The following is a 12,440-nucleotide window of genomic DNA, read 5'->3' as shown; positions in this document are numbered from 1 at the left end:
TATGCAGCAGCAGTTTTGGGTTTAATTGTCTGCAGATGGTAGATGATCTATTCTCCTTGCTCGCTGCCACATTTCTAATAGCACCCAGGCTGTTCCATGTAAATTAGTAATCTTTCATGTAAGCCTGTCCTTAATTTTTCAGTATTTTTTCTTTGCATCATTTTCCAGCTGTATCATGTTAGAACTGATGTTTTAGTTTTCTATTTTTTTGAAATATCTGTGTGTCATAAATGTTGACCATTTAAACACAACTACTGAGCTCTATAGGCAAACCAGAAGAAGCCCACCTGGTCCACTTCAATAATCTAAAGTATTTCTTTGGTCACATGTTAACCATGACAACTACAGCAAAGGCAGTGATTGGTTTTTATTTTTCTCACCAATGCTTTGAGATGCATTTTTTTCTTTCCCTTAATGTGACAAAATGAGGTTCCTAATAGAAATGTTCTACATGAAGTTTAGTTATCAGAGAGGTTTCTCTACATAAAAAAAAAAATTACTGAAAAAAGATAATGTTCTTCACAAAGATGATTTTAGCAAGAAGAGAAAATATTGTGCCTTGAGCAGCAGAATTTTAACTAACCTAATAAATTTTAAAACCTACAGTTTAGATAATCAGAATTAGCAATGAATCTTTATACGTCATACTTATTAGCTGTTGGAAACACTGTTCCGTCTAGAGCCTTATTTAGGACTAACGTGTTTGTTTTCACTTTTTTCTTCAGTTGATCTAGTGAGAATCTCAGCTAAAGCTTACAACTGTGTCATAGTTAGAAGTCTAACTGCCTGACTAAAGCTTGTTTAAGGGAAAAGAATTCAGAAAATTCAACACCTTGCTATGGGTTTTTTTTTTTTCCTTCTCTTTTTGTTGTTGTTGGAACAAAGTTGAGACAATGTGATATACTGATCGAGATTCTCCTTGCTAGCCTAGCTTCAGTCTGGCTTTTTCTTCCCTCATGCATGCTGACCTGGGAATCTTCCTTTGCCATAGCTGCGATAATCGTGACTCAGCTTACAACACCTTACATTCGCATCGCCCCTGCTGCAGGCGACGACCAACTGACAGGTCAGATGTTCAAGTATAGATGAGTCATCTTGCCCATTTCCTGCTCATTTTTTCTCAGCTTCGTTTCCCCTCTACATTTCCTCCTTTGCTTAAGACTTGTTTACAATGTTTTAGACTCTTGGTACAGACCTGTGCCCGTATTAAATGAAGTGATGTGCTTGGCCTCTTCTCTGTGCACATTTATATCCATGCATAAGCACAATTCCACTGCATGTTTCCATTGTGTGTTTGTCTGTTGGTGTATTCCTTTCTAGCCTAATGTTATATAGAAATGAAATTTGCTGGATTTGCAATGGCAATGACATCAAACAGGATTTCAAACAAAATCCGTAAGGATGGATTTACAGTAATCGAAATTAAGCTAAAAAGGTGTTGTGATTTGAGGGTGAGAGAGGCTTATTTTTCACCTTGTAGGATCTAGTTCGCACACAGCAATACACGAGCTTGTCTCCCAATGTTATGAATTGAAACCACTCAACAGTTTGGGGTGATGCTGTTCGAATAGCTTTTCATGTACATACAACTGGAGCAGAGCTGATTGCATTCCTTTTAGATCCTTGTTTCAAAGCAAAGTATTTATATAAAGCAGTGGCACATCTGCAAGTCAAATGTATTGAATAATTTAGGGAAGTTTTTAAAAAACCAAATGGCCTAGAGTTATGGAGTTGAACTGTGTGCTTCTTTATACCAAGAGAAATTAGCTTATCCTTTCATACTCCCTTTGAAGGCCATCTATATAAACTCATATAGGAAAAAAGTCCAGTAAATCACTCCAGATCAAAGGTGAGTGGTCAGGAAACCCCAAGAGACAAACTTTTGTCCTGCAACAGTAGCAAGCCATTGTCAAGATTTCTAATATAATTACAAGTGCATGACTTAAATTCAGGTTTCCCAAGGATCATTAATGTCATAGTTTTGTTGCATGTAGTATAGGCATGATTAAAGCTGAGTAATAAACACAGAGCTGCTTTCCATAAAATTTCTACTCCAATTGATTTTTATGTTTGAAACTAAGGATTACACCCTGACATTTAGGGGAAAAAGTAAAGCTTAACTCATGGCAAAATTTCATAAGTGTTTAGGTTGTTCCATGAGCTTATTTTGGGAAATAACACAACTGATACTCAGAAAAATTATAGGCTAATCTTTATAAGGTAAAAAAATGTAGGCTAATTCCACTTCTTTCTCTGCTGGAATTCTCTACATATTTTCAGTCCTCTGTTTTAGGCCCATAAGCTGTAAACATATTATTAACAGTTTTGCTTCCCTTGCTTTCAGGTTTCTTTTAAGCATATTTCTTTTACTGATTGAAGTTCTGCTTGTTACAAGTTCTTTCTTATCCTGAACTTCTGAAATGTTTCCCCCTACAGAGGTACTTAAGGGATAGTGTCTTTCTTACATAAATCCTCCCCTTTAAAACCTTTGCATTTCAGGACAGGCCCATGACACTCTGTGTAGATTTAGGTGTTGACCTTGAAGGTAATCTGGGATCCTTCAGCAAGTCTGAGCCCATTAGGTCTGAGCTGGCACCAGTTTTGCCAGCCAATCATTAAAAAATGTGTTGCCATCGCTATCATAAAATGAGTACTTACAGGAAATATAGTTAAATAACCCCTTTCTCAGGCCTTACCTCTAATCTGTTACCTTCAGATTAAGCATGCTGTTTATGAGAAATGAAGTAAGTAAAACTTCTGAATATAGCTTGCTCTCTAAAACTTGCATGATTAGGAAGATAATCATAAATCAGCCTCCTGTATAAGGCTTTCAGATTCAGTGTGTGTTATGATTTTGGAACTAGTCTGTGAAGGACACATAGCTGAAGTATATGGCTGTCATTCCTTTAAAGGCTGCAGATGAGCCCCATCATTTACTTTGGTTTATTAGGAATTAAAATGATAGAGTGTCAGAAAAAGCCTCAAAAACTAGTGAAAAACTACTTTTGTTCTTTTTTCAGTATTTACTGCTGGTGTTAATGATGGTTAATCTTACCCATATAAATTCAAACTCAAGTAATACTTCTTTTGCTTTTCTATTTGCATCAGCCATCAACTTTGATAGCAGTAACACTGTCTTTTTTAATAGATTTATTTATGAGTCATACTGCAAGCTTAAGACTTCATTCATTCAATCACTGATTTGGCATTTATTGAGCACCTTCTGTGTGCCAGGTATAGGTCTTCTAACTCTTATGAAGAGTTTTATTTTGTGGTTGCCCACACTCTTGCCATCAAGCATATTTGTGTCAGTAACATCAAAACCTACACATACACGTGCTCTTATGAATGGAAAATTATTATAACACTTGTCATTTAGCAATTAAGAAAAGACAGCAGTTATGCAGCTAATGGGGAAAAGTACATATTTCAAAACCTTTAATATTGTGTTAAGCAGCGTAAAAATGGTCAGTGGACAGGTCTCAATAGTGGACACCTATAACCCATTGAACAGTTGGGTCCCTTCCAGAAGAATACAGGAGATACATGAGGGATACATTCAGAAGTGACTTTGGCAATATTGAGGGTTTTTTTTTCAGATTTTATTTATTTATTTTCAGAAAGAAAGGAAGGGAGGTAGAGAGGGAGATAAACATGTGTGGTTGCCTCTTGAGTTCCCCTAGCTGGGGACCTGGCCCGCAACCCAGTCATGTGCCCTGACTGGGAATCAAACTGGTAACCTTTGGGTTCACAAGCCTGTGCTCAATATACTGAGCCAGACCAGCCAGGGCTGTTTATTTTTTTAAACTGTGCTGATATCACTCTCTGAGAAATGCTATTTGAGGTTATACTTATTTACACTAAGAAACATGTATAAGATAGCAAATCCTCTGTAATTCTTTTGTCTCACAATGTAGTACATGCTGGTTAGGTTTGCCTTGGTATAAATGAGACCTCCCTTTCTTGTCTAACACCAAAAAAGGGAAAAAAACCCAAAACAAAAACAAGCACCCTAGTAAGCTGACCTCAGCACAGGACAGTGCTGGATACAACAAAAAGTGTTCATAAATATTGGCTGAATTCACTGAATGAATGCAGCTCAGACTGCAGAATGCTAGTTTGATTGGTAAGCAGTCTTGTCATTGCATTGGGGAGTGTTTCTTAAACTATTTTGTCTTCAGTCAATGGTAAGAATACATCATCACCCAATTCACCCACATACATAAATTTAACTGAAGAAAAATCTTTAGACACTATACTAGCTACTCACTGAATAGATGCACTCCAATTTGTTCTGTTTTGTTACATCTTATTTTAATTTCTTTAAAAATTCTAGCAATGAACTAAATTGATTCATTCCCCACTAATGTGTTTAAACCCACAGTTTTTAAAAAATGCCTTACTAAACTACTATATTTAGGAGATGATGCAGAGGAACAGAATATATAACTAGAATAAAAGTCCTGTCTACCTCAAAAATGTCACTCTCAGGTGCACACAGAGAAAATTCTAGAAACTGGAAATGCTTCTGGTTTCTACTTCATTCCTTTTATTTTATAATTAATAGCATATAATATAGAATAGCATTGGAAGAAATTAAAAGCTGTACATGCTAGAAATTTCTCTTAAGGATTTTCCAGTTAATTTTATAAATATGGTCTAGACTATTTATTTTATATTAAGATATTTCTATTTATGATTTGATAACCTAGCCAGCTCTGAGATGCTGTGCAGAATGATTTCTTTAAACAAGATTACCATCTGTTTTGGTTAACCCATACATCTAATATGATAAAGTCTATATCCCAGAGTATTTATAAACAAAGTGACTCCTGGGATTCAAGTACAAATCAGATATATCAAAGCATGTAGAATTACTTGGTAGATATAATTAGTACTTTAAAAAAATAACTAGCCAAAATTTATTCCCACATAATGTTTCAAGTTTTGAAAAAAATATACAAGTAGCATATGTGTGTATTGTCAGAGATAAACACAGCTGGATGTTAAAGTGATGAAAAGAGATTTTATTCAAAAATTGCTGACAGTAGGTGATGGAGCTGAGCTTCATTCCAAGTTTTATAGAGGTGACTGAGCATTTTCACTAGAGAATGAAGGAGAAGGGAGCATGGCAAACAGGGACTTTATAGAGTCAGGGAAGTGAAATATTAAAGAAAGGTGGAAGGGTGTATTGGTGTGTGTAAAATCTATCAGTTTGCTAACTGGCACTTATGGATACAGACTCCTGCATCCCACAGGGGCTGGGAGACAGGGGACCTATTCACTGGAACAAACAGTTCTGTGGGCAGGAAGGACTTTTCTCAGGCAGGCACTTAAAAGGGAGACTAGGGTCACCAAGGTTATGTGACATTGAGCTGTTAGAAACTATGTTAATGTTTTTTCCAGTCTTTATCAAGGTTGAGGCCTAGTGGAGAAAGGGCTCAGAAGAGCCTAACTAGAGTTTAGTCAAGGAGAGAATTTTTGTTACTTCTCATTCCTTCCCTTATGAAGACCAGTGAGTTATTGGACTGATGAAATTTGAAAAAGGAAGTAAGGTTAGTTGATCAACTTCTGTGTATTTTCCTCAGGACACAAATTTTCTTTTGTGTCAAAAAGGGCTCAGAAGAGCCTGACTAGTTTGATCACAAAGAGAAACTTTGTCAGTATGTAGGCGAAGCTGTTACGGGGAAAAAAAAAATCCCAAGGAATGTCTTTTTCTCCTCAATGTGGCCCTTACAGCAAATATAGAGCTTTTTAGTGTAAAATATAAAACATGAAGTCACTGCACTAGACCCCACTGAGGAAGAAAAGCAACTACAGTATCTGTAGAAGCCTCCATGTTCTAGATGCTGTGCTAGAGATCTCCACATGCATTCTCTCACAAACTCTTCATGTCAACCACCTGAGAGAAACACTTCAGCTGAGAAAACGAACGACACCTCCACAGGCCCAGACATTTGATATTCAGTTAAGTGAGGGAATATATATTTGATGCCAGGCTTTGCGTCTCGAGTCCTGGGGTCCCTCGACCTCAGTGTCTGTCTGAACATCCACCCCCCTTTTTGCCCTCAGTGTCTCCTCCCTCTTCCTGGGCTGTCTAGGCCCACCCAATGCTGACACCATATGCAGCCCTTTCAGTTGAGTTCTCACTAACACCTGGACCCCTTGATTCCTGCCACCTTGCCCTCCACCAGACATCATGCTGATCCTCAGCCCTAAGAAAACCCCATCGCCTGCATTTTTGGTTCCTGTTGCCATACTTCCAGGCATTGCTGGGAAAATGGCAGAAACAGGCAGATTCATTCTACTGGGGTGGGGGATATGCAACTGTTACTGTTTCAGTTACTGTTTCAGCCCTGTGGGGCAGGAGGTGGTAATATGTGGGAAGGCAAGAATTCCTAATCCTCCACTCCACAAATGGTCATTCATCAGTTGCTGTACTACATAGACCACCAGAAGTGGAAATCCTATAAAGTGACTGATCCAGTGATTCTCATTAAACAGTGCTTTGTGGGTTCCATGGAAAAGCCTCAGAAGTTATTTTTCATTCAAATCCTAGCTGTGCCACTCACCAGCAGAATGACTTTAGGCAAGTTCTTCTGCATCTCCATACCTCAATCTGCTCATCTGTGAAAGGGGGACTATATTTTTACACTCAAAAAGTTGTCAAAATAAAATGGAGGATGGTCCCCCAGAGTAAGTGGGTAAGAATGGAAGAGCTGAATGCCATGAAATTAATACAGTTGAAGTACTGGCCCTTAGCTGTAGATAATCTGTAATCAGCATGGAAGAGCACATGATAGGGAATTTAAGGTACAGGTTCAGCATATCAAAGGATGCTTTGAGTACCTTAGAAATGGAATGGCTTCATTCAACCTCTTGCCTAAGATATCTACTTCATTTATTTTGAGAGCTATTTACTGGGGTGGACATATAAATCAAAAACTGACAAAAAACACAAATGATAAAACTTAGCCATATTGTTTAAATATATGGACAATGAGATAAAATCTCTCTACTTTACATGAAGTTATATTTTTTCCTTTCAGTAGTTCAGTGATTAGACCCATAAAGTTTTGCATTAGAAATTGTTTATTGTGCCTTCTATGAAATATGTGGAGAAATATTTTATATACTACTACAGAGGACATATTTTACATGTCTTTATATTTTACACAACCTGCCATTTCAGCCCTTAGCACTTGAAAGGTACTCAGAAGCCAGCTATAATGTTCCAATAGAATGGATTCATTTGTAAAAAAAAATAAAATTTCCTTAAAGGTGAGGACTAATTTCCATACCACTTTTTTAAAATAACAACGCACAGGAGCTTCCAACTGTGACAGCCTTCAGGAAATGTAGGACTGCAGGAGGTTCAGCATGACCAAGTGTCACAATCTCTGATGGTCAGCCACCCATCGGCCACCTTTAGGGAGTGCATAGAGTTTAGTGACAGGAACAGCAAATGCAGAGGTCCTGAGGTGGGAAGTCGAAATACAAGTTCTGATAGAAATACAAGTTATCATTCAATCTTTGAAATATTTAGCTGTGGGAGCTGTGCTCTGCAGTGCTCCAAGAGGATTCATTGTCCCTGCTCTAGGAGGGAAGTGTTCACGGTTCACTCAGTCATCCTGTATTTGAAGAGCTTCTCGTATCCTTGTAGACCTTTATATGTAATTATTTGCTGTGTTACGAGATGAGAATTCAAAGAAGTATAACTTGTGCTCTTTGCTCTCAAGGAACTTATATTTATCATCTCTGTTAAGACCAACACAAACAGTTCAATAAATATTCCACTTCAACAAATCTACCAATATCTTAAACTATTTGTAATAAGTGCATAATGAAGTTAACAGAAATGTAGTTGTACTCTAAAATGTCATATCTATATGATACCAAAGTCATTTTCAGTGTCAGCAACTTTTATTTGATTTTTTGAGAGAATTTTATTTAAAAAATAAGGGATGAAAATCCCTCCTTTAGTCTTCCTTATAAGTAATAATGTTTGAAGTTATAATGTTATAAGTAATAATGGCCAAACTCTTCATTTAAGCTGATAATCAGTTTATTGGAAGTAGTGGCTGAATTGGAACTACCATTTTCCAACTACGTATCCTGGTTTTTTCAAATGCAATATTATAGATAGACTGATAATTAACTATTCATGTGCCACAACATGGACATTTCTTATTAAACAGTGAACAGGATATCAGTGCTATGCATTTTGGTCATGTAGGCCAGCATAGAAAGTCAGTGTGAGGAGAATTTGGTTTAATTTCTTATAAAGGTTGCTTGAGGATTCTAAAATTTCCTTCTTAGCTAGAAAGAATGTAAAGTGAGGGGAAATTTTTATTATTCCTGCAACACCAGCTGAATGCATTTTAATGGGTTGTAGTGTCACTGGTGATTTATTGCCCTTTTTTGTTCTTTTATGTGTTATATTTGTCATTTTGCTATGGCAGTTTCATCTATAAAACAGTATAGTTACAAGAAAATGTTGAGAGGATACAGGACTGCCATGGGAGATTCTGTCCCTTTTTCGTTGTCATTTTTTGGAAGGAAATACCAAGTCAAATGTCAAGCATTTGGTTTCAGAAATAATGTATATTAAAAGATGTGTGCTGCACTGAAATAGTATTGTTTTCCATTTTTACTACATAAACTTTAGGATTTCTATGTAAAAATTTTCCAATATAAGACAATTTTATTTTTCAATATTCCTTTGTGTTTTCTCTTTCTATCAGCAGTGTGGTAAAGGAAAATGAAACCATGTGTTTAAGCATAGAACTTTTTGGCTTGCAAAGCATAAATTGACATTTTGTATTTTAGTAAATCTACCCTTTTTGTTAATAATCTGGTGCATATCCCAAAATAATGCTGAAACTAAAGTTTTGAGCTCAAAAGAGACCAAGATTTCAGTAGAAGATGAAAAATACTGGGAAAAGGAAGTGCCTGTAGTCTAAAAAATAGCTTAAGATTTTTGCATGAAAGAATTTATATTAATGAGTTTAATCATTTTGACTTTTATATAGGGAAATATGTTATTTCAATTTTACAATGAAGTTAAATTTATGCATTTTCAATATTAATAAGCATATAAAATACATGGATATTTTTAAAATATTTATCAAAACTGAGTGACAATATCATTTCACTAGGTCTTTCTCTTTACCCCAATGGCTAGCTTGAAACTCCATCCTACTGTTAACAGATACCAATTATGGTATTTTAATTTTTATCTCTTTACTTGCTGTTAACTGTAGAAAACTATTACTACAATTTAGGACATAAGGTGTATTTGTAAGCAAAGGGCCATGTTGTACTGTGTGATATTTGATTGAGTTTTAAGAGGTCTCTTGTAAATAAGTATTTTTAGAATACTATAATCTACTTAGTAATTTTGAGAATTATTTTTAAGTATTTATGGGTATGATCTACTTAATCAAAATGGAAAGGAAATCAGAATTTTATTCATTATCTTAACTTAGCTGGATGTTGAAAAGGAACAGATCAAGAAATTATTAAGAATAGATCTAGAATAAACAAAATTCCTTTTGGGGAAAAAAAAAAAAGAATTCTTATCTTAAATACTTTACTGACCTTGTAAGAGAGTTAAGGGAAGGTCAGGACCAGTAAGTGAAAAGAGAAAAAAACAGTCTTTTCAATGGAAGCATCCCATTTTATTTGCCCTTTGACAGTATCAGAGTTCAGACTTTTTCACCAGTGTCTCCAGTGTGCTGAGAGGGAGGCCCAAAGATTTTTAAAGGATTGACTTCTAAAATTCTAGCATGTTCAAATTACATACACCTCTCTCCTCGCCACCCTGATACCGCATAGACATACTACTTTTAGAGTTATTATTGTCTTTAATGTGAGAGGATCTGGGATTTGGCTTTTAATGTCTGATTTGTTCACAAGCCATCGCTCTTGTAGCTTAGTAACCATGTATGCTCAGTCAAAGGACCGTTGTGTCCCTGGGATGGCTGTCCTAAGGGCAAGGAGAAGAGACGTGGCTCTTCTTTGTGCAACTGTAGTGCTTACCTGCCTGCTCTCCCATCCCCTGAAGCTTGTCAGACTGGAATCCAAGCCTTCAAGCAGGAAGGATCACTTTCCTTGATGAAAATCATTTAAAACATTATTTTCATTAAAAATCAATATATCATGGAATAAAACGCAGCATTTATTTGTCTGCTTTATTTAAAGAGCTCAAACAAAAGACTTCAAAGAAATTTCAATGAGATGGCAGGCCACTTGGGATAAACCTCAGGTTGGTGCTGATACTTGTGGTCTCTCTTCTACCCTCAGGGGGACAAATGACCAGCTCTCAGCAACAGCAAAGTTTAGACTGCAGATTATTTTCTGAACCACATGGCACACTTCCTAGGGCAGTTTTCAAATATGTCATACAGGAATCAAGCCTAAGGATTCTGTGCACCAAATTTTAATAGGGTGGTTTACATGGATGCTAGATTCCAGTGCACATAATTTAGAAAGCATTTGCTTTAGATTTGAAGGTAATGTGTTCAAGTGCAGACTCTTGGGGAAATGTCTTAAACTCTCAAGTTCAGTTTCCATATCAGTAAAACAGGGAAAATACTATTTCTTAACTTCATAGTGGGCAGTGGGAGAATGAATACAGTAATATACATATATAAAAGAATTCACACAGAACTAGCCCAAGGAAAAGGCAGAAATTGGAAATGGCAGTTGCTGGTAACTTTTTTTGTCGTTTTATTGTTAGTATTCTAATGGAGGATAATTTCATACTGGGCCACCACCAGTCCCAAGTTTGAATGCCACAGCCCTTCAGTGAGGTGCAGTGTTGAACTTCTGAGAAAAGCAATGCATTTCTTGATGCCACGGAGGGTGTTATTTAAAGGAACACAATGTGGATGGCATGGTCTCCAGGAGCGCAGGACCACTTGAGGAATATTATTATTCTATCGTATATCAAAACTTGTAATGAGTCCCCCACAGATAATATTTACAATTTCCCAGTCTTTGGGATATAAACAGCAGCAGCATGACCCAGGTTATTACTTGCTACTGGTAGTGATGGTGATGATGACAATGATGAAAAAAGTTACTGCATTTTCAAAGACAACTTTATTGAAGCAGCATATAACCTGTTCTGTACTTCCTGTAGCACAGGACATGGAATAAAAGGCCTGGCTCCCTTTGTTGTCCTGGCTGTTTGGGGTTTCTTTGTTCCTCGCTGTCCTTGCTTTAAATGTGGACACTATTCTTTGTGTTTGTCCTTCAGTAACATCAGTTCTCAAGGGAACCGAAGGGGACTTTAATAGAACTGTGTTAAGAAAGATTATAAATTATCTCATTAAATAACTTTTTCAGACACTGGCTATGAAGTTGAAAAATGCAGAGTGGTTTGTAAGGGAATGAGAAGCATCACATGTTTCCTTCAACATGTTGTTTTCACTTGGAAGAGTAAAAACTATCTCTGAGAAACAATCTTTGAAAATGAGCCTGACACCTGCCGGGCCTAATAAATGGCATCTGCTCAGCCCATCTATCAGTATCTCTGATGAGCTTTCCCATTTACTCTAGTAAATATCCAAGCAATACATCACTTCAGCAGTGTAATTGATGTTCAGTTTAATATGTATAATTTACTTATTGGTATTGCTAATGATGCAATTATTAATTATGGTTTATTATTATAACAATTTATTCTTCATGTTGGATCTCTAGTCAAAACACATTTCAGCAGACCAAGTTTTGCCTGCGAATTTCCCTAGGTGCTGTCTTATTTACTCAAGATTATTAACCAATTTGGTGGGTTCTTCTATGTTTTTGAAAACTTTCTTTACGTAATGGTGTATATTTACATACAAATGTGCATGCACGCAGGAGGAGATTACATCAGAATGAGATACATGTCCTTTTTAGCTAGTTTAGGGGCTTAACAAAGGCCTTTTTCAGATTTCTACCTTATTTCTTCTATGAGTAACAAGGAAGTTAGAAAATAATTTCAAAGTAGGGTACTGGAAATGATGTAATTATTTCCTTAAGTGAAATTATTCTAAATAATTTTAATCATATTAGCATTCTTATTAGAAGTTTCTCCTTTTTGCCTTCTAAAAAAGCTTCAGATCATTGTAATTACTCTGCAGCAAAAACTTTAGTTAGCTTAAAGACTTCTAAAACAAATTCCATATGTGATCATGAAAAATTGTCTATAGCCACTTAATCATTACAAGTATTGAGTTCATAACACTTTATTCTTGATGGATACTCATTTCCTGTCTCTCTGATAGGTACCCAGCTAACTTTCTCATCATTGATAGATATATATTGCACTGATCTGGTGCTGAAAATATAACATTTCACCACCAGTATTTATTTCCATGTTCTTTCTTTCTATTAATCTCATTTTATCATTGATGAAAGTTTGGTCAGTAAATTTATTGGTAAAGACTTTT

General features: G+C 36.2%; 1 protein-coding gene across 2 annotated transcripts in view; it reads left to right on the top strand.

The window, feature by feature from the left end:
- The window catches only part of PTPRM (protein tyrosine phosphatase receptor type M), an 820,882-nt gene that overhangs the window by 548,042 nt on the left and 260,400 nt on the right, over positions 1 to 12,440 (top strand). Inside the window, exon 14 of one of the 2 annotated variants that reach the window (XM_054587386.1) lies at positions 992 to 1,066. The exons of the other annotated variant lie outside the window; for it this stretch is intronic. Coding sequence (XP_054443361.1) covers positions 992 to 1,066 — 75 coding nt within the window. The remainder of the gene's footprint in view (positions 1 to 991; positions 1,067 to 12,440) is intronic. 2 annotated transcript variants of the gene reach the window in all.

This window comes from Pteronotus mesoamericanus, unplaced genomic scaffold (assembly GCF_021234165.1).
Source record: "Pteronotus mesoamericanus isolate MK-2021 breed Mesoamerican mustached bat unplaced genomic scaffold, CSHL_Meso_final scaffold_118, whole genome shotgun sequence".
NCBI classification, from domain to species: domain Eukaryota; kingdom Metazoa; phylum Chordata; class Mammalia; order Chiroptera; family Mormoopidae; genus Pteronotus; species Pteronotus mesoamericanus.
This window is presented reverse-complemented; position numbering and strand designations above follow the sequence as displayed.